The sequence below is a fragment of the Battus philenor genome, unplaced genomic scaffold (assembly GCF_028537555.1).
Source record: "Battus philenor isolate CCGP_79_NKW_IND1 unplaced genomic scaffold, ilBatPhil1.0.hap1 SCAF_10, whole genome shotgun sequence".
Lineage (NCBI taxonomy): Eukaryota > Metazoa > Arthropoda > Insecta > Lepidoptera > Papilionidae > Battus > Battus philenor.
The window spans coordinates 11918543-11938760 of NW_027181662.1; the positions used below are offsets into that span (position 1 = coordinate 11918543).

The following is a 20218-nucleotide window of genomic DNA, read 5'->3' on the forward strand; positions in this document are numbered from 1 at the left end:
CCTGATGTGTATTGTATATTATTATCAGTGGATAATAAAATTACCTAAGTCACCAATGGGCGCTGCCTATCCCAGCGATCTAGTAATAAGACATATCACCTTCATAGCCAATAATTACGCAGTTCCTTTTAACAAACAATAAAAAGCTGCTGTTTTTTACTACAAATATTTATTTAGGATAACCTGTATTAATAATATCCTATAACTAAGTTAGTTTTAATAAACATATAATTATGGACGATGCACCTAGAGAAAATATGACAAAGCCGTGTGTGAAACAGGTTTTTTTTCCCTTATGAATTTTAATCTTGAACATTATAGACAAAATATTTAAGTAATATTTGTATACTCACCAAGTACTCAATAACGATAAAGGCGTAAGAAAAACAAATCCAGTTGGTTGTAAAAAGAGTAATTTATTTATAATTCACAATGAGATGTACCAAACATAAATCTTGAGATAATACAAAAAAAAATATGTTGTAGTCGGCATTAAACCAAAAAGAATATCATTGTGACCAGGCCTCACCCTGTAATGATCGCCTTCATATATATCATTTTGTAAATTCATGTAATGCTCTTTATGTTACCAGCACAGGTGTGAGATGTAAATATATATCGTTAACAGATGTCAATTAACAATTTTCGAACATAAACATAAATAATACAATTAATATTCTAACAATAATCTAAATAGACTAAACATTTAATATAGATATAATCTAAAATAATATAATGGATATCATATTGTGGCATAATGGCAATGCAAGTTTCGCTGCACAGGTGGTCCAGTATAAGACCATCTACAACAAGCTCAAAACATATTCAAAAGAGTAATTGCTATTCACAAAGGAGACAGTTGTGACAGCAGCACCTATACCAAAATCCTGTATAAGAAGAATCATAGGAATATTTATTAATTATTCATTTCAGCCATTTTCATATAATCGCTCACACAATATCAAACCCATAAAAAAATTTACACCATTCAATACAAGGTCACAAACAAAAGAGCCCCAGCCTTTATGGCAATTTCCAAGTAAACTACTTAATTACTCTGCTCTCTATTTAATTCTCGGTAACATGTTGAAGGCTTAGTTGACAAGGTGTTTAATTAAAATTGATTGGTTACCTGCGGAGTTTGCTACAAAGGCTGGGGCAGGCCTCGAAGCAGTGTGAGCATGTATAGCAACCCTAATGCAAAAGTTTATTCACACCGCACCAATGATCAATCGAGTCCTGCCAGGTCGCACAGAGTGGGATCGTCTGTGTGAAGTCCAGTAACACTGTTTATCCCCGATACTCGTTAATTTACACTTTACACTGAGTCACAGTAAAACTGACACTGCAATAGCAAGAGTACACGGACCTTTGATTGTGTGTTAGTCGGATCCACCATCATCGGCGTCCTTCAGGAAGCTGAATTTGTTTGAAGCTACAAAGTTCTGTGGAGACAACAGTTTTCTATTTAATTTACGAGAATAACCAGTAACAATTGTTATCTGCTTTGCCTCCATTTTCACATTTTCAGTCATGTTGTATTATTGAAAAAAATATCAACTGTAATCTTAAGAAAATTAAATTCATTTTTCTTTTACCACTATACATATATTACAGCAGTAGAAGGCAATCTGCTCAAAGAAATTTATGACACAGTTTTCAATGAAAACGATGGACTAGTAAGGGGGTATTCACAATTTCCTTCATGATATATTAAAAAAGCAACTTCATTACTGTAACAAGTGTAGTGTATAATGTATATATACTACACTTCCATTACATGGATAGTATATAGAGACAAAACTATGGATGCTACCATTGACTCAAACATGAATTCAGAATGTAAGTGGGAATGTTTACAGTAATTGTAAATATTGATAATTAGTTGTAATAGTAGTGAATGTTTATTACCGGTTTCTCTTGTTCCTTCAGTTTGGGCAGAGGACGCTCGTCGCGGTTGTCATTTCTCTCACGGGAGCGGCTCTGCCTGTCCCGCCCGTTTTGTTCGTGCTCTTCATCATCTCTCACTTTCCGATTATCCGGGGAGTCCTCTCTGCCCTTGTCGCTGTGAGGGCGGACATCCCTATCGCCCGAATACTCCCTTCTCTCTCTATCGCGGCTGTCGCGGCGGTTAGAATCATTGTAATCACGATCTCGTTCATCCCTGTAATCGCGAGCGTCTCTATCGTCTTTGTAATCGCGGCGGTCTCTGTCGTCTCGGTGGTCATGGCGATCCTTGTCTTCTTTGGAGTAATCACGCCTCTCCCTTGAATAATCAGGACGCTCCCTATTATCTTTAGAATAATCGCGACGATCTCTGTCGTCTTTAGAATAGTCGCGTCGATCTCTCTCCTTGGAGTAGTCGCGCCGATCTCTGTTGTAACTACGTGAGTCTCTGCCACGGTCTTCTGCAATTATATATAAAGCAAAAATGTAAGTTAAAATGAGAAACATTAGATATTTCCAATTTTAATTCCATATAAATGATGATATGCCATCCAAATATAAAATAATTCTAGTTAATAAACGATTGTAAAAAATAATGTTTTTTTTAAAGAGTGTTACTAATAAAATAAATTCTTACCGCGCCTGGCACCACCACGACGGTCACCTGATTGATCATTCTGAAACAATAATGTACATAAAATATTGAGCTATGATTTTTGACTTTGACCACACAGTTTGGAAAAGCAATTAGAAATATGTTTGTGACTATAATTTATACATTTAAAATAATTCTAACCAAATTATATTGATCACTCTAACACACTAGAACATTTATGGTGTACAAAGTTATACTAATGGTATTAATTTATTATTTCTTGAAAAGAAAAATATATTTCACATAATTGTTTTAATATTAAATAAATTTTTAAGTAATTATGAAATCAGTCTAAATTTGTCCGATATTATTTGCTGTGGAAATACTCTTGAGTAAAAGCATTTTACTGATGCATGCTTACCCTACGACCCCAACGTTCCTTTTCCTCAGCAATGCGTCTAGCCTCTTCTTCTTGCTTACGAAGACGTTCCTCAATTTCACGCTCCCTAATAAATTTTCAAACAATTATTTATCCAATTTAATTAGTTAGACAAAAATATCTTTTTAAAAACATCATGTTGGTGTTCAGCGACCTAATCACGCCTGATGTTGCAGTAACTAGGTGTCTTGTTAACCCTTTCAATATAGCACATTTCAGTTAGAACTCGCAGACCAGTAATGATATAATTACCATAACTGCTGGTTAATGTGCAAACATAACTTTACTGTGTGGTATTTGACATGGTACACTGGTGGTGGTGGGCTTATATTTTTAACACGCCATTTCAAATCTTTTGGGCTCAATAAACTCATATAAGCATTTGGCAAAGGCCGCAGTGTATGAAGGACTCAAATACGCTTTTATCTCATAGTCATCGACGTGGTCTGGAGGCGCATACACATTGTGTCGATTTCTTTATTAATTTGTTAATATATATTTTTTAGTTTACTGGTACATATTTTTTAATTCATAGTGAAAGTTTTTAATTGTTGGAGTTCGTTATTATTTCTAAGTTAAATTTACCAGTTCAAAAATCCGTCTCTTAACAGTTCAAGAAATCAGTCTCTGATGACCTTGAGTGCCAGATGCGCCGTCCATATGAACCGGACTGTTTTCAGCCCTGGATTATTTAGAGCCCAAAAGGTTAAATCTAAAAGTAAATAATATTACGATCATCACTCACTTGGCAGCTGTGTCGACAGGCTTTGCAGCACCAAACACTTTTTCTGCAGGAACTGGTTTAGGTTTTTCCGGTTTGTCATCGATGGGCGCCCCATCCGCTGGCTTGATGGGAACTTCCGAATCCCGAGGTACAGTCCTTGGCAAAAGGTTCAACTTTGGACGCTCACGAGGTTTGTTTTCTACAATAAAACAACCAATCTTATTAAAATTAGTACACTAACAAGTTGGTTAAATATCTTGAATCGAAAAGTTTTAAACACAAGTTTACATACTTTTGTTAACAAACATTCTAATATAGCTTTGTTTAGGTTAAATAAAAAGATATACAAGGTGATTCTAGTTATGTTATTATATATGATGTAAAAGCTTTTAACAAGGGTGAGGGCCCAGCTCAAGTACTATCAATTAATTTATGGTACACTCTATCCAAAAGTCAATGGCTTCAATATTAACAGGTAATGCAAGTATGAAAAATCACATTTAAAATTAGGATACCATCCATCTCTGCTGAGTTTGTATTGCCAAAATTATTGGCCTGTCGCATTTCGATTGAAAAAATGTAACAGTTGAGTTGTATGTATGTTGACAGATGAGCTATAAATGTACTATTTTAAAATTTTAACAGCTAGAACATATCATCTTACATATTATATACTAACAGATGTGTAAAACAGGTTTACATTATAATGTAAATCTAAGGAGATATTAATCCCATAAAAATATTATAAACAAAAAAGTGTAATATGTCTAAATCTCCATTGAATCTTTACTATTTTTTACATTTCATAAAGAGCCAGTTGTGGTTCATTTTTATTTTCCACAATATTATACATGTATCTAGATCAAGGAGATTGAGCAACATGTGCATGTACAGTTATTAAATCATATCTTTAATTAATATGAAACAAAAAAAAACATTACCAATACCACAAGCCAATATCCACCAGTGGATAAATGCAAGCTGATATTAAATATCCAAGCTTTAAATTTTTTATTAATATTATAATTTTGGAATACAGGTGTTTTTACCTTCTCTAGGTGGGGGGTCCCGGTCACGATCACCAAATCCTCTTCCGCCGAATCCTCGGCCGTCGCGACTTCTGTGCAATGAAATATTTTTTTTGTAAAGTTAATTTTTAGGGGAATTATTTAATATTAAGTTTTTTTTCATTACATATTCGTGGAGTACATGTATTATAAAAACAAACAAAGTTTTGAGAGAGAGAGAGAAATATCTCACAGCAAGTACTGACATAGTTGAAGCACTTCATGTTTTTGTTTTAGTGAAGGCAAATGATCTTGTAAGGTATTGCGCAACCTTTGTATTTTTTTTTATTATAACCTTATTTAAAACAAGCTGTGTTTATCTTTAAGGTAGTTGATCACTTTAGGATTAACAATGTATTAATAAATTCAGAATATTTAATACTGTGAAAACTGTCGGCAATCTTTTCAGTGTATTTAAAAAATGAATGTACTTAGAATTTTACAAACTCAATTTTTTTGGGAATGAACATACATATGAGTGATTTCGCTAGACATCTGTTTGATGTTAAATTTCAATGAGATTTACACAAATGGTCTGACATACCCATATCCATCTCGCTCGGAACGAAAACCGTCGCGACCACCGTAGGCGCCACGTTCTCCGTCGCGACCAAAGCCTCCTCGCTCTCTGCCACTGCACCAAATTAAAAAATATATCAATTAAGACCAAAAGCAATTATTTTAAATATGATGTACAAAATAAACAAATGTGTTTTACATATTTAGATTTTAAAATTCATATGTTACTAAATAATTACTTATTGTTTTATAGTTGCAGTTCTCAACCATGGTTGATTGCAAAGTTAATTTTTATGTCCCAAAGATTATGGTAAATTAAGTAAATTATAATAGTAAGCTAAAAAAAATATTGTGGAGATAATGTTGTTGCTAAATTGTTGCTTTGTTATGGTTGACGTGTTAATTAATATACATACGTTTCTTAAGAATTTATTAAAAGTCTGTACCGATCATCTCCATAGCGGTCACGACCGTAAGAATCCCGGCCACCGTAAGGAGTTCTCGCGGGCTCTGCAGGCGCTTGTCGCTCGCCATCGCGCCAGCCACCTGGCTTGTTATCAGTGCTTGCTGTTGAAAAATAATTTTTTTTGCTTATATTTATTTCAAACAAATTTGGGTTGCAAATAATTGTTTTTTTTTTTAAACACGACAAGCCACTCAGTTTATTAGAAAATGGAAAATAGAGCAAGCCAAAGACTAGTCTGAATTGAGTTACAGCATTGCTGTGTCACAGATTGTACTAAAATAGCTGGTCGCAGAGAACTTTCAAAAGCACACAGTGCTAAGTCTTATCCAAATGGAGTCCCCAACAAACACTGGGCTTTCATTTCTGGTGCCTCTGCTATTGCTTATTAGCAATACTCCCCTCTAGAGAGTAAATTAAAAACTTATGACCTTCACTCAGACCTTCCCGAGACAGAAAGAGTAATTTGGAACTATGACTTTTTGAGAACTTGAATAGCACTTTACAAACTTTTGAATTGATACATAAAAATTGAATTCTGATTATAAATCTTTCGTTTTCTACTCTAAAGCTCTTATTACAAGAGATAAATTTTTCACTATATTATACATTATTGAACATCTTAAATATGTAAGTTCAATATGGAAATACGTGAAGTCATTGTTCATAATACTCGCATGTGTGTCCCAAGTGTGACATTTTGGCTTCCTCTATTCACCATTAAACCAATATCATCACAGTGGGAAGTTTAACATAATGATAACTTAACTATAAATAACATATTATGTATTCTGTATTATATGATTAAGAACCATTTATTTTTTTCTTGATTAAGAAAATAAATGTTTTTTTTTACAAAGTATTTTTTTTTACAACAACAAAATAATGCTATTAACCCTTTGCACTCGAAGGCGTATCCGCGCAGACCAACCAACCAGCAATTCGAGACGTTTCGGATTACATTTAATGAATTTACTACTCCCAAGGTAAAATAATTACACACACAAAACTTTTATGTTTTAGTATCTTGACATCTTTATGAACATTATTTTTTAAACATTAATATCTATATGATTTTTTTTCGTATGATATTATATAAAACATTTGCATTGCAATATATTGGTTGAGGTCTTTCGGTATGGCGATTTCGTTGAGAATAAATTTTGCAATTTTTTCTACTTCAGTTAAAATGATATGCTGCTTTACATTTAAGCGGATGTTATCGAAATCTCTGAACCCCAAAAAAAAAGTTTACATCACCATTTCAAATTTCTACTTTTCGCCGCGGCTGTCAAATTCATACTGAGATCGAAAACGCGCATCTGGTTCGTTATTGCGTAGTAACTTTGATAAGAAAGTTGCATCTGCATTTGAAAAGAAATCATTTTAAACTTTGTAAAATTATACAGAGTGTAGGAACCCGTCATCGAAAGAACAAAACGTAAACAATTACCGGAGCGCATCAAGTTACCGCAGCGAACAAAGTGGTGAGCGACAGTCACCTCTCGAGTTGCGGCATCGAGCCGCATGGTGAGTGAGACTCACCTCTCAAGTGGAAAGGGTTTAATATAACAATATATTTGTGTATTCCACAAGCAAATATTTGAAATCGTGTCATAATAACAAAACAATGTTTCCCCAAGTGATTCAGAGTCCAAGGAAGAATAGACAGGGTGTCATAGGTGTGAAAAAAAATGAATGTTTACAATTCGTAAATAAGAATCCATGAAAATTTATCTGCTTTTGATAGTGAAAATCTAAAACAGCTGTTTTACTAAAATTGCCTGAATTCTACCAATTTAGATAGATAAAATTTTAAGAATCACAGCAACTGCAACAACTTGCGTATTCCATATTCAGTAAAACATATCTTCATATTTGTGTCAAGATTTCCGAATAGGGTAGAAATGGAGCTCCCAGAATTGACCAGATCAATCTTAATTTGAAAACAAAATCTTAAGACATCTATTTTAAAGAGTAATCTTCAAGGTAGAATGTGAAAAAATTTTTATTGGCAGTATGAAAAAAAATTTAAACATTTATTTCATAAGTAACTATGCAAATGTATGGTTTGAAAATTGCTAAACATTTTAGAAAAATTAAGACAGTGACATAATGTAAATTTAAATATTTATTTACTAAGACTACTGTAAGATTCAGCATGTTGATTTTATGGATAAAATTAACTTGGTTGTCATTTTTATAAAGCAAACTGCACAATTTTTGCTTGTTATAAATTGTCTATTTGTCACATGAAAACCAGCTTGGTATGAATCCCGAATTATGTTCACCTTTTATTTATATGTTATAGCATATTAAACTAAATTAAGAAGTGACATACTAACATTCTCTCTCACGATCCTTCTCGCGGTCTCGGTCCATGGTACGGGCGCGTGCTTGCGGTTCAGGCACAGCTCGGGGTCCAGACCGCCAGTCGCCCATAGTGCGCTCTGGATCATACTCCCTTAACAAACGTTTACCAATTAAAAGATGCATTATTCGGCATAATCAGTTGCAGGACGTTTCTGGTTACCAACAGAGCAAGACTGTTCATCTTGGTGATCTTTGAAGAAGATCATTCAACATTAGTTTCCTGTTATTATTCATGTCATTTCACAGCCATCTCCATGGGTGTCTTGAATAAAATTATATTAATAGAATTTAATAATATATCAAGGATATATAAATGCACTAATAAGGAACAAGAGATAATCTAATATATAAAATTCTTGTGTCACGGTGTTCAAACTTGAACTCCTCCGAAACGGCTTGACCGATTTTTACCAAATTTTACATGCGTATTCAGTATGTCTGAGAATCGGCTACTATCTATTTTCCATACCCCTAAGTGATAAGGGTGGTCCACCCCTAAATTTTATTTTTAATTTTATGACAATTTTTTTGGTTTTTATTTTATTATGATACAACATACAAAAATACATACAAACCTAAATTTTCACCCCTCTACGACAACTTTAATTTTTTTTTGCAAAACAACGTTTGCGGGATCAGCTAGTAACCTATATAATTCAATTTTATCACATGGTGTTTATCATGTATGTTTGAATTGCAATATGATTTATGGATAGTGATTATCAAGGTTGGTCAGTCTTATATTAAGACAAAAATTTGTTCTAGAATAAAATTTCACACCTGTCACGATCCGATCTGCCACTTCTTCCCATACGACGATCATTGTCATTGTTAGAGACTTCTATTCTAATTCTCCTGCCACCAACAGTCTGTGTAACAAAATCTATAGTCAAATATTTATAAGTAATACAAAACCCCAAGTAAATAATTTATTACTCAATACAAGAGAGATGATGTGATGATAAAAAAATAATAAAAAGAGACTTACTAGATCTTCGATGTTCATTGCACTAACTAAACTCTCTCTGTCTTCAAAATCCACATAGCCATAACCTTTAAGGCGACCACTTTCTCGTGGTAGTCGCAGATTGGTAATCTGTGAAAAAGTTTTGTTTGATGAGAGGATAATCTTACATGGTCAATATTACATATACATTGTTTAATTTAATTTGAAAGGACCAACAGTAGAGTTTCTGGCCAGCTCTACTCAGCAGATCAGCATTTAAAGGCAGTGACAGCTTATAATGTTGAAATGAATAAAAGTGGATAAAGATATTTTGAATTTGAAATAGTGTTGGGCATTTATTTTTAAACAAAATTAAATTGTGAGTACCTTGAGCCCTTCAAATAAATCAGCAATTGCACTCTCTTCCACATCATAAGGTAAGTTGGAGATGTGTGCTATGTAGGGTGGACGGCGTGGTATACTCTCCTCGTCTACAGCCATACCGCCTCGGGCAGCGCGCGACGCCGACGGAAGCACCACCGGTGCGCGGGGCCGGGACATATAGCTTGAGTAGCTGTCATCTAAGGACAAATATTCTTCTTATATAGCCTTGGAAAGATTATTTCATTTCAGGTAGATAACTATTGATATTCTTACAGTAATGGAGCAAATAAAGGAATATAATAAAATGGCTGTTTAAATGAAGAAATATTGTATTGAAATTAGTATGTAAAATTAATTAAATTTGTAATATTGTAAATCTTATAAGCGATTTCATTTTCTAATTATTTTTTTAATTAGTTTTATGGTTGGATATAGACTTCTGGTATATTGTGTCATGTAACTTATAATAAAAAAAAAAACAAGAAATCTGAAAATAGTGGATTGATAGTTTAAATACATAGGGTGTGAGTGGGGATACTGTATTATACTCAAACCACTAAAAAGGTGAAAGATATAGTATTATTACTTTAAAATCATTTTCATTCTAGAAATAAATGTTCAAAGTATTAGGGAATTTGGTATTTTGAAGTTAGTATTTTGGAAATCTTGTAGTGGACTGTGGGTGTACAAGTAGAGAATGTACAATTTGAGAGGGTTAAAAAATTAAACATTTATTATGATTAACCACATATGACTACTTGATTAACATTGCTTAATGGTTTTGTAAAATATTAATTGTGGATTTCCAGTTTACATAAAAGATTAAATTAAAAAATATTACTTTACATAAAAGATTAAATTAAAAAATATTACTTATCAAAATGACTGGCAACTTTTCTGAATTGCCATTGCTAAACACTTTGGAGATTAATGAACCACTAATTATCAGGTCAATATTTTGCAGAATATCTACAAACTTCTTAAAAGAGTAACTTAGATAAGATATAAACCTGAACATAGAGATAGTGTTACTTAAGATCAGATCTCCACAATATCTTCAATGCTTCTAAATACTCATATGCATGTACAAACACACAAAAGCATACTTAGCATATCATAAATAGTGCCATAATGGCAGATAATTAAGGTATCTTTATTGGTAAACACATAATATTACAAATATAATTAAGAAGTTTAATTTATTTAAAGATATCAAATTTTAGTTTTATGAGTGGTATATGTCAAAAATTTACTGTAACAATTGTAACAAAGCCATGTTTTTAATTCCTGATAAAGCTATTTAGTACTAGTAGCCCTCAGTTGTTGTTGGGAGCAAGCCAATGAAAGATTAGTCTGAATTGAGTTGTGACCTTGGTCATCTCGTAGATTGAACTAAAACTGCTGGCAGCAAGGGTTTTCATTAGTAGCAATGCCCATGCCTCCACCTTACACCCCCGCGTAGGTATCACAGGCTAGACATCATACTACAATTTCTGGTCCCCTTGCCTTCCCTTTCAGGGAAGCATCCGGCTAGAATGTGTTAAAAACACAGACACCTTTACTCAGACCTTCCCGAGGCGAAATGAGTGACAAGCACTCGTTTGTACGCCCCAAGTACGAGATTAACATTGACTTGCCATTGCCCTTTACATCATCACAGGGCTGTTAATATAAAATACCACGCTATAAAAAACTGTTACTTACTTTCTTCTTCTACGGAGTCTGCCCAATTATTAGTCGTAGCTATCGTCGTCGGCTCCGCAATGATGACACCCATGTTGGCTTTGATCCATTTTGCCTTCTTTGATTTCTTGCCTGTAATTTTATAAAGAACAAGTTTTATCACAACTTAATGAGTAAATAAGAGACGGCTTAAAAATGGCGAGTAAATCAGAGGGCACATTACGATGACGCACAGAAGTATTCGACCTAGGTCGATTTTGGAAAGCGGTTATTCGTGGACATATCAGAAGGGCAATTTATTGAACCATCCGTTAGCAATTTGTGGTTTGATTGTACTTAAAATTGAGATTCAACGGGATTGCGATAGAATAAATTTTGTTTAAAATAATTGGAATAAAAGTTATGAAAAAGGCCACGCGGTAAATCCAAACGTCTGCAAAGGAGAAAAGATGACACGTTAGCATTACTACTTATACAATTCTAGCATTTTTATATAGTAAAGATGTTTACAAACCATAGAATTACTAAAAATATTGCAACAAATTAGGGATTAAATAAGGAATGTAATAAAAACTAAAGGTTTTACAAATGACAAAATTAAGAGAACTAACCTGTAGCGGCCATATTACAAGGCTGGGGCCTGGGTTGCCACTGATCGCCAAAACGATTTTCTGTAGTGAACAGAGATGCCATCAATATAAAAAAAATCTACGCCAAAGATACCATACGCAAAAATTTCAACAAAATTACTTTACACATTTTTTTAGGATTTACATTCATTTTATATTTTTACATACGATTTATGTATAGAAATCAAAATTGACGTATTTTTATGATTCACAACATAATAAATTTAAAACGATATTTCCTTACCAAAATTACAATCCATTTACTTAAGAAATGAGCAACACTAAAGTATTACCAATATAATTATAGCAATTTTGTAAATGTAATTGATTTTTACAACATGGGACGAAATAAAATAAAATAAGATCAAAATAAATATTAATCAACTATTATTTGGTAATTGACAAATGAGAACTTATTTCTTTACTAGTATATCTTTACCAGTAGCTTAATAATTTTACAATAATTTTGTAATAAATGTTAAAATTTCAGCGTTCATTAAATAGAAACTATTTCTTAAATGAATATATTTTTATTTCTCATAAATAAATTTATTGTGCAAAATGAATGTATAATATACGCATTCGATTGTCCTGTCTGACCTCTTGAAAGATATATCTACTTCTTTAAGAAGATTAGACGGGACCCACCTCGATATTCGTTGTAGCCACAATGCGGTATTGCAACATGGCGCCCCTGCTTATATTACCTAATATTAGATAAATTAATAAATAAATAATCGGAAAACTAATTTGTCAGTTTTTGTTATTTTAAAGATATTTATTAGCCCATTATATAACAACAAATGATAGGGTTTGGAAATATAAAGTGATGGAAATATTAGTTGATTTTGATATTTCAAAATATATACATAGGTTTTAATAATATTTTTTTGTAATTTTGTTTTAATTATCATCATTTCGAGTCCTGTGGAACATAACATAATTACAAATATAAAATTGCGTGTTTTTTAACCAATCAGCCTAATTCTGTCGTTTGACCAAGTTTTTGTTCTAGGTTTCTTAAAGAAAACTATAACTAAAAAACTTGTTTTATGTACCGTGGCTCGAGTGTCCAAATCTATGATTGTCGGCGGGTGACTGGGCCAGTACAGACGCAAACTCGATCTTGCAGGCCAGCGGCAGATGGCATGGCTTTTACATGGCATTTACGTCGCGCGCGTCTGCGGAATGGACGTGTTTTCAGTGCGTTTCACTTATAAACATTGAATATCGAATCCGCTTTTGCTGCGCCGTGTTTTTAAATTTTATCTTTATACTTTTCGGTGCCGAAAAATAAAGAATAAAAATCTCCTATTTTACGATTGATAAGTAAATTTTAAATTTAGTTTCTAACCAATAAATTAAATTTTGTTGTTGCGAGGTGACGTAAAACCCGGTGCAGTGATAACGGGGAGTTATGTGAATCGAGTTGTGTTTACGTTGCGATGTGTGTGGGTTGAGTGTAAAGTGGTCAGTTTTTTATAATGGGTTATGCATCAAGTGGGGCGGGGCGGGCGGCGCACGAAGCGCTGCTGGCCAGACAAGACGCTGAGTTGCGCCTTATGGAGACGATGAAAAGAAGCCTGATGGCTAAAATGAAGAGCGATAGAGAATATGCCCTGGCGCTGTCTGCTGCCGCGGCTCAGGGCCAAAAAATGGATAAATGCGAAGATCTCAATGGTAAGTTAGTAAATTGATCTAACAAGAGTTAAATTTGACCTGTCTAGTATGTTGACTTGATAAGAATGTTTACAAGTATTTATTATGTCTGTACCTGGTAGGTAAAAAATGTACCCCCATAATGGTCATATTAACCGCGCAGGACGAAAGGGACAAAGACTGAAGAACAAAGAAAATGTTACAGCCAAGAGTGGAAACAACAATACATATTAAATTTTTTCTACTATTTATATTATTTAAAAATATTTCTAATGGCCGTTTCAGATGTAAATTGTGAATAAAATACAATAACGTTCACATAACGTTATATATTTTCTACATCGTTCGTACGGTTCCATAATAATATTTATTGAACAATATGTTTAAAAACGATATATTTAGATTTTTTTCTTATAAAAATAATCATTGTCTTTTTGTGATTCTATTAAATTATAACAACTCGTTTTTTAATTGTATAGCGGTAAACTATTTATTTATTTTCGTCGTTATTATGAACCTACAACATGTATCTACTGTTAGTTAGTTTTAATATCTTCATCAGTTCTCTTCTATCCGGTCGCCTGCATTTGTCGGCCCTCCGCCAATAAATTGTAAATAGCAACTGCTTACAACCAAAAGTTGAATTTCTATTGCTTTGGAGCAAAGACTGACTACCTAGTTCACGGGGATTTTATACTTACAATAGTACACATGTATTTTATTCCGATGGAAGCCATGGCTAGTGATATTACTGGAATAACGTCTCAAGGTGGAGAATGTAACGCGTTTTCTTGCTAGATTTTGTTGTTCAAATGTAATTTGTAAAGAGTAATTAATTTACTTTAACCCTCTTCTTAAAGATAGAAAAGGAAATCGCATTAATGTTTGTTTGACAATATTAAAAAAATATAAAGAACCCATAAGGTATAAATATCTAACACAACGGGTCAAACAAGGAAAGTATTTGTTACCGTACGTAAACAAACTATTTGACTCCAGTAATATTTAATAAAATACACTTTGCAAGAAATGTGACTTTAGCGATAATGAACAATATTTTGTACTGACGCGTATATTATATTCCAGGTTCCCTAATCGCGTCGGCGTGGCGCAATATGACAGAGGAATGGGAAAGCACTAGTCGTTTGATTCGAGCAAATGCTGAAGCTCTGGAGTCCCGAGCACTCGACCGCCTTATCTCATTAATGACAGAACGTCGGAAAACACGAAAAGTCTACCAAGAGGATCACACCAAAATATCTTCACAGTTTACACAGGTATGTTATATTTGATTTATAATTCAATCCCCTCGTAACTACATACATTAATTCATGTTTTTTTAGGTAAATTATTTTGATTGGTATGACGATTGTCACCCGCGCAGATTAAAACAATTGTTAAGTAGATTATGCGTTGTGTACACAAATGAGTAAATAATGAGCCTCTAATGATAATTAATTAAAAACTAAAACTTCTGTAGCTATATAATATTTTAAATATTAACTAGTTTATTTATACATACAAAGGGAATTTTTACGTAACAGGAAACAGCCATGTTATAATATTAAAGTGGTTTTTTAACAATAAATAAAAGAATTTAGGTTGCTTGCCTATTTGTACACAGCGTGGTAGAGGAAAAACAAATGATATTAATTTGTACATTATATGTACAATAAAGAATTAAAATCCAAGTTAATTTGGTTTTTAAAGTCACCATGATCAGAGTTAAAGATACAGATTTCTATACAATCATGTGTAGACGATTGCAAAAAATCTCCTCGTGTGAGCCGTTGAGTCTATTCACTCCATAGAGCAATCCGAAGCGATCTAAACGGCGACCTTCCAATCCAATGAAATAATAGTATATATAGGCCCGAGCTGTAGTTCTTTCCCTTCTGCTTCGCTAATTTAAAAGTAATCTTAGGGTAGGCGCTCTTTCTTTTTGAAACCGTGGAATATGCAAATGCGTGGAAAGGCATTTGGGCGGCGGAAAGATTCGGGTAAAAAGATTTTGCTAATAGATGTTTTACTTTTACAAACCTTTAAACAAGAAAGACTTCAGTTTGCGTACAATATAGTAGCTATTGATTTTAAACGATGATAATCATGTTGGCAAATGTAAGGGACAGTGATTTATTAGCAAAACGAGGAGTAACTTTTATAACTTTTATTTAAATAAAATAATGTTCATCGAATTGTTTAGTCTAAAGCAAACAATGGATGCTACCTACATGCTTAGTCATAGTTTCTTATACGTAACGCAAGAAATAAAATAACAAATTACATACTGGATATAATTTGTTGATTCCGCGTTGGCCTTAAAAATATTGAAAATTATTGCATTTAGTAATTGTAATGGAATTTTTCTATTCATAATTCTGATATCATTCAAATCATGTGATGGGGTCGACAATATGACTCACTAATTGTTACATTTCGTTTGAGGCACTAAAAAGTATATTGATCTACGTTATACGTAATTTTGTGCATCTAAAATACCGGCAATATCTTGTAACATGGAATTGTTTGTAATTTATATATTTTGTAACAAATATAAAAAACAATATTTGATTGTTTCTTAAACTATTTTATACTAATTCATTTATAATTTTCGTCAATTACGGACAATAATTTTAAACAGATTATTTTAGACCACACAATAGATAACATTTACGTAATTAAACTAGGTTCAATGTACACGTGAATTTCTTAAACAATTATTTGTAACACTTTATGAAGTAAAATAATTTTAATGTATCATTAACATGCAAAATTTATAATTTGTTCGATCAAAAAAGGTAGACGTTATCGTGATTAAGGCGTATATTAATTTTCTTTGGTTACTTTAGCGTTTAAACAAATATTATTGCCTCCCATAGCGCGAACGGGCCGGATTGGTAATGCTTTAAATGCATAAGTTCCGTTACAGACCGGTTAGGTTAGTTTCCTTGTTCCCTCCGCTTCCTATCGTTAATCTACAATCTTAGTGTTTCCAAGTAATCAGGTCTCAGAGAACGGTGTAAATGAGAGAACTTGGCGGTGACCGGTTTGCAGCCTATTATTTAGCCAGCTGCTTTTCCGACCGCCGCGAGTACATACAAATGTAGGTCAATCGGTCTTCTCCAATGAAGCAAACGAATTGCGGTACTTGATCAATGATGTATTGACATCAATGATTTCTGTAATGAAAATGCCCACATCTTTAATGGATTGTATTCAAGGGCCTTTTGTTGAATATTGAAAATGTTATTACGCAGTTAATGCTTATAAAATGTTTTGTGAATAAACATTCTTCTAAAGAAAATATTCCGATTCAAAATTTTATTAATTATACTATTGAAGTTTGATATACTTACATTTCTATTATATTTATTCTAGATAAAGAAAATAAAAATGAGCCTTAGACATTAATCGATTTTAAATAATTTTAATTGTTTTGCTTTTTCACAATATCAAATATCTATTCCCTGTAATTCATCATTAGTGAGTCTCATTTTCTTTTGTACCTAATCTTAGAGTCTGCGAAGAATATTAGACATATGTAATATTTAAAAAATGACTGAAACCGGTGAATTTTAGCCGGATATATATTAATATAAATTCCAGAAAACGCTTAAAAATAAATAAGGTCCATATTCTTCTAAATTATGTTTGTCACTAGTTTCTGTTAGATATCGACGCTGTTAGCCTTATAGGGCTGTTTTAGCTCCGTCAGTCACAGGATAAAATTTAAATTCTGTTACTATTTCTGCCCTTTCTCGTGCGCCACCTGGATGTTATGTGACGCGTCGGTATGACTCCGATACACTTTTCGTCCGGGTCTTGTTGGGGGAGCTGTACTCGTTCTGTAGCGTTGTTGGTTTCCTTCTTTCTGATGGTCCTTTTGCAATGAGGTGTCTAGTCCGTATGGTGACTCATATTAGCGGCTTCCCTGCTCCTGGAAGACTAAAGTATGTCTAAGAAATAAATATATATGACTAAAAATCCCTATATTTTTTTTGTTTTTTATAGGTCTATGAACTTTTTTATATTTAATATGTTAAACTACTATTAAAGAAGATAGTAACACGAATGCACAGACTACATTTTTATTTTTATTTTAATGAATTAGATGCTTGAAATTTTCCCGATGAGTCTGTCGTTCATTAAAACCATAGCATTAATATGTACTTAAAAAGTTATCGGTGACCAATGAAAGAGTATCAGAATGTTATTAAGTATTAGTAGTCTATGACGGGAAGAGGGATTGTATGTGAGGGAATGCACTCCGGTTAATGAATGACTTCGTCGGGAGCCTTCCGTAACGACCTCCCGGAATGCGGGGCTGTCCCTGTAGAATCGTAATGTGATGTCCGCACGCTCTCTGTGCGTTTGATGAACAGTCACAATTCATGGCTACATTGATTGATATAACTCAACAAAGAAACAAATGCTTATGCAAAGGAAATGCATTGATGTTATACATGCTGATTGGTTATAGGTGCAAAAGCTTTAATGGGTTGAATGTATAGCTCATTTATTGTTATTTAATAAATGGAACATCCTATTCGAAATTCAAGTTCGGATTACAATGTATTAATATTAATTATTATTTATTATCTATCTGTATACTTTTTATCATCGGAAGGTCTATCTATATTTATTCTATATTAGCTGGTACACATTCCAGTAGACAAAATAAATATTGTAACATGTTTCAAATTGATATCAGGAGATCAGGATGGAATCAGGAGTAAAAGCTTTTAATTCATAACCCAATCATCCAGTTTATTGAACATAAGTTATAGTTTATAAATATTGTTATATAGTTTGTTTATTACACTTTGAAAGCTAAACAAATATTACATTTATCAAAGAACACTAAATAGAGATATAGTTATTTATATTGTCAGAGCAAATACTTTAAGTGCCGATGTTGTAGTAACATTGAAACCGCAAGGCGGATGTGAAATTCGCGATTTTGGAGTAATAGATTGAACTGGCAACAAGTTGGACATGGCCGCCGCGCACCTGTCATCGTTCGTTGGCCCTGCGTCCGCGTTGGCGCGTGCAACTTTTTTGTAACTTTTTATTGCCATTATTAGAAAACGGTAGTAATTCCTTCCGCGTCGATTTCTAATTTTAAATAAAGGAAATTTGTGTTTACGTAAAATCAAGTTTATTGAATTTATTTTGTGAAAAAACATTCATTTGGTACAGGTTACAGAAATGACGAGCTTTAAGCCATGCTAACTCTGACCTAAAATCGTATTTGTAGATTTGAGGGTGATTGAATTTAAATAAAAATATATAGTATGTTATGTATGTATATATATATATATATATATATATACATATATATTTATATATATATATATATATATATATATATATATATAAATATTTAAATTGTACGAAGGTTTTTATTTAAGTTAAACGTTAAAGTTGTAGGAGTGGTTTGAATGAGTCATTTATAGCTCTTAAGCAGGTACTGAGCATTCTCTTCGTGAATGTCGCAACAACAAAATCCGGTAGACGATGGGGCGTCGATGTGTCAACCGCATCTTAAGTTGAAGCCGGCACGCCCTGATTGCACCGGACCTGGCCTAGATGCAATAAATCTACTACTTGACAGATTGTGAACGGGGTTACCAGATCTGGTATAAGATTCCGGCCGTAACATAAGTAACATAAACAAATCGTTTGTAGTTTATATTTTCGACGGCAGAAAATATTCATATGATTATTATATGAATATAAGAGAATTTTACTGTATTTGCCAATGGTCCAATTTTTAAAATACTACCTAATCTTTAATATAATACGACCCTACTATGTGTTTAGAAAATAGATATTTTATATCTGTAAAGAGATAAATGTAAAGCTGATTTCAATTAATGTATGGTAAATGGTAATGTAATAACCCTATCAAAAATCATTGGTTTCAGAAATATCTTATGATAATGTAATGATAATACGGGTGGACTTAGAAAAATTATTAATTGTTTATTATCTATTTTTGTAAGCTTGTACTGCCAGAAGTAATACGTACCTTTCGCATCCTAACAGAGTTTCAGACTGATCACTTTATACGTGGTTTTTAGGAAAAGGTGTATAATCTTTAAATCATTTTGCTGAAACCCATCTCCCTGTGAATGATGTAATAATTGCGTAGACATTACGTAAATATATCTAAAGAATATGTTTACATTTACAATAATGTTTTGATTTTTCATTGAATCCGATATTTATTCTATTTAACCGAAAACAAAAGATTTATCCACAGTTCATTAGATATATGACTAAATCCATTGAAATGGATTATGAAATTTTTTTTTTTTCTATTTCGAAGCACAATGTTTACAGTAAATAATTCTCTTGGAAAAGTGTTCCAATCCCGCTGCGCTGAAAATGCTATTACGGTGACATCGCGAAATGAGAATAAACCTTGGCAATGCGTGATCTATATACTAGTTTTTAAATGTTCATAAGTAATATTAAGTAAATAAATATAGCACCATGTACATGTTGCATATGTTTACATATCTAATTAACTCCTGTGTAACACACACTATTGGATTGTCGGAAAGTAATTTCGTTTCTTCCCGACAGAGGATTTAATTGTATTTTTTGATCCCTACTTTACACTTAAGCCGCATATACATTATCTGTTTTGAGATGTGATATAGCAAGGCTTATGTGTGAAAAAGTTCAATTGATTTTACAGAGTAGTTTTTGGTTAGTGCCCTTTTAAATATGGAGAGCAAAAAGCAGCGTTATCGTCAGATTTTACTATAGAAGATAAAGATGC

General features: G+C 32.9%; 2 protein-coding genes across 6 annotated transcripts in view; one reads left to right on the forward strand and one right to left on the reverse strand.

Annotated features, from left to right (window-relative positions):
• Window positions 1-396: 396 nt before the first annotated feature.
• eIF4B (eukaryotic translation initiation factor 4B) lies at window positions 397-11823 on the reverse strand. 2 transcript variants are annotated; one of them, XM_068768277.1, is made up of 14 exons: window positions 11752-11823; window positions 11162-11272; window positions 9461-9654; window positions 9116-9223; window positions 8908-8996; window positions 8100-8218; window positions 5738-5858; window positions 5317-5406; window positions 4755-4825; window positions 3727-3904; window positions 2964-3048; window positions 2585-2624; window positions 1912-2408; window positions 397-1445 (listed from the first exon to the last, which is right to left on the reverse strand). In XM_068768277.1, the coding sequence occupies exons 1-14, from the start codon at window positions 11762-11764 to the stop codon at window positions 1383-1385; spliced, it is 1779 nt and encodes a 592-aa protein (XP_068624378.1). In that variant the 5' UTR covers window positions 11765-11823; the 3' UTR covers window positions 397-1382. The 2 variants fall into 2 exon arrangements, with proteins under 2 accessions (XP_068624378.1, XP_068624387.1); XM_068768286.1 differs by lacking the exon at window positions 11752-11823 and adding an exon at window positions 11655-11678.
• A 906-nt stretch (window positions 11824-12729) lies between these two features.
• FER (tyrosine-protein kinase Fer) overlaps window positions 12730-20218 on the forward strand; it is a 67540-nt gene continuing 60051 nt past the window's right edge. Inside the window, exons 1-2 of one of the 4 annotated variants that reach the window (XM_068768246.1) lie at window positions 12730-13449; window positions 14515-14705. In XM_068768246.1, the coding sequence (XP_068624347.1) occupies window positions 13254-13449; window positions 14515-14705 (387 nt within the window). In that variant the 5' untranslated portion in view covers window positions 12730-13253. The remainder of the gene's footprint in view (window positions 13450-14514; window positions 14706-20218) is intronic. The other 3 variants (XM_068768252.1, XM_068768258.1, XM_068768263.1) reach the window with 3 other exon arrangements.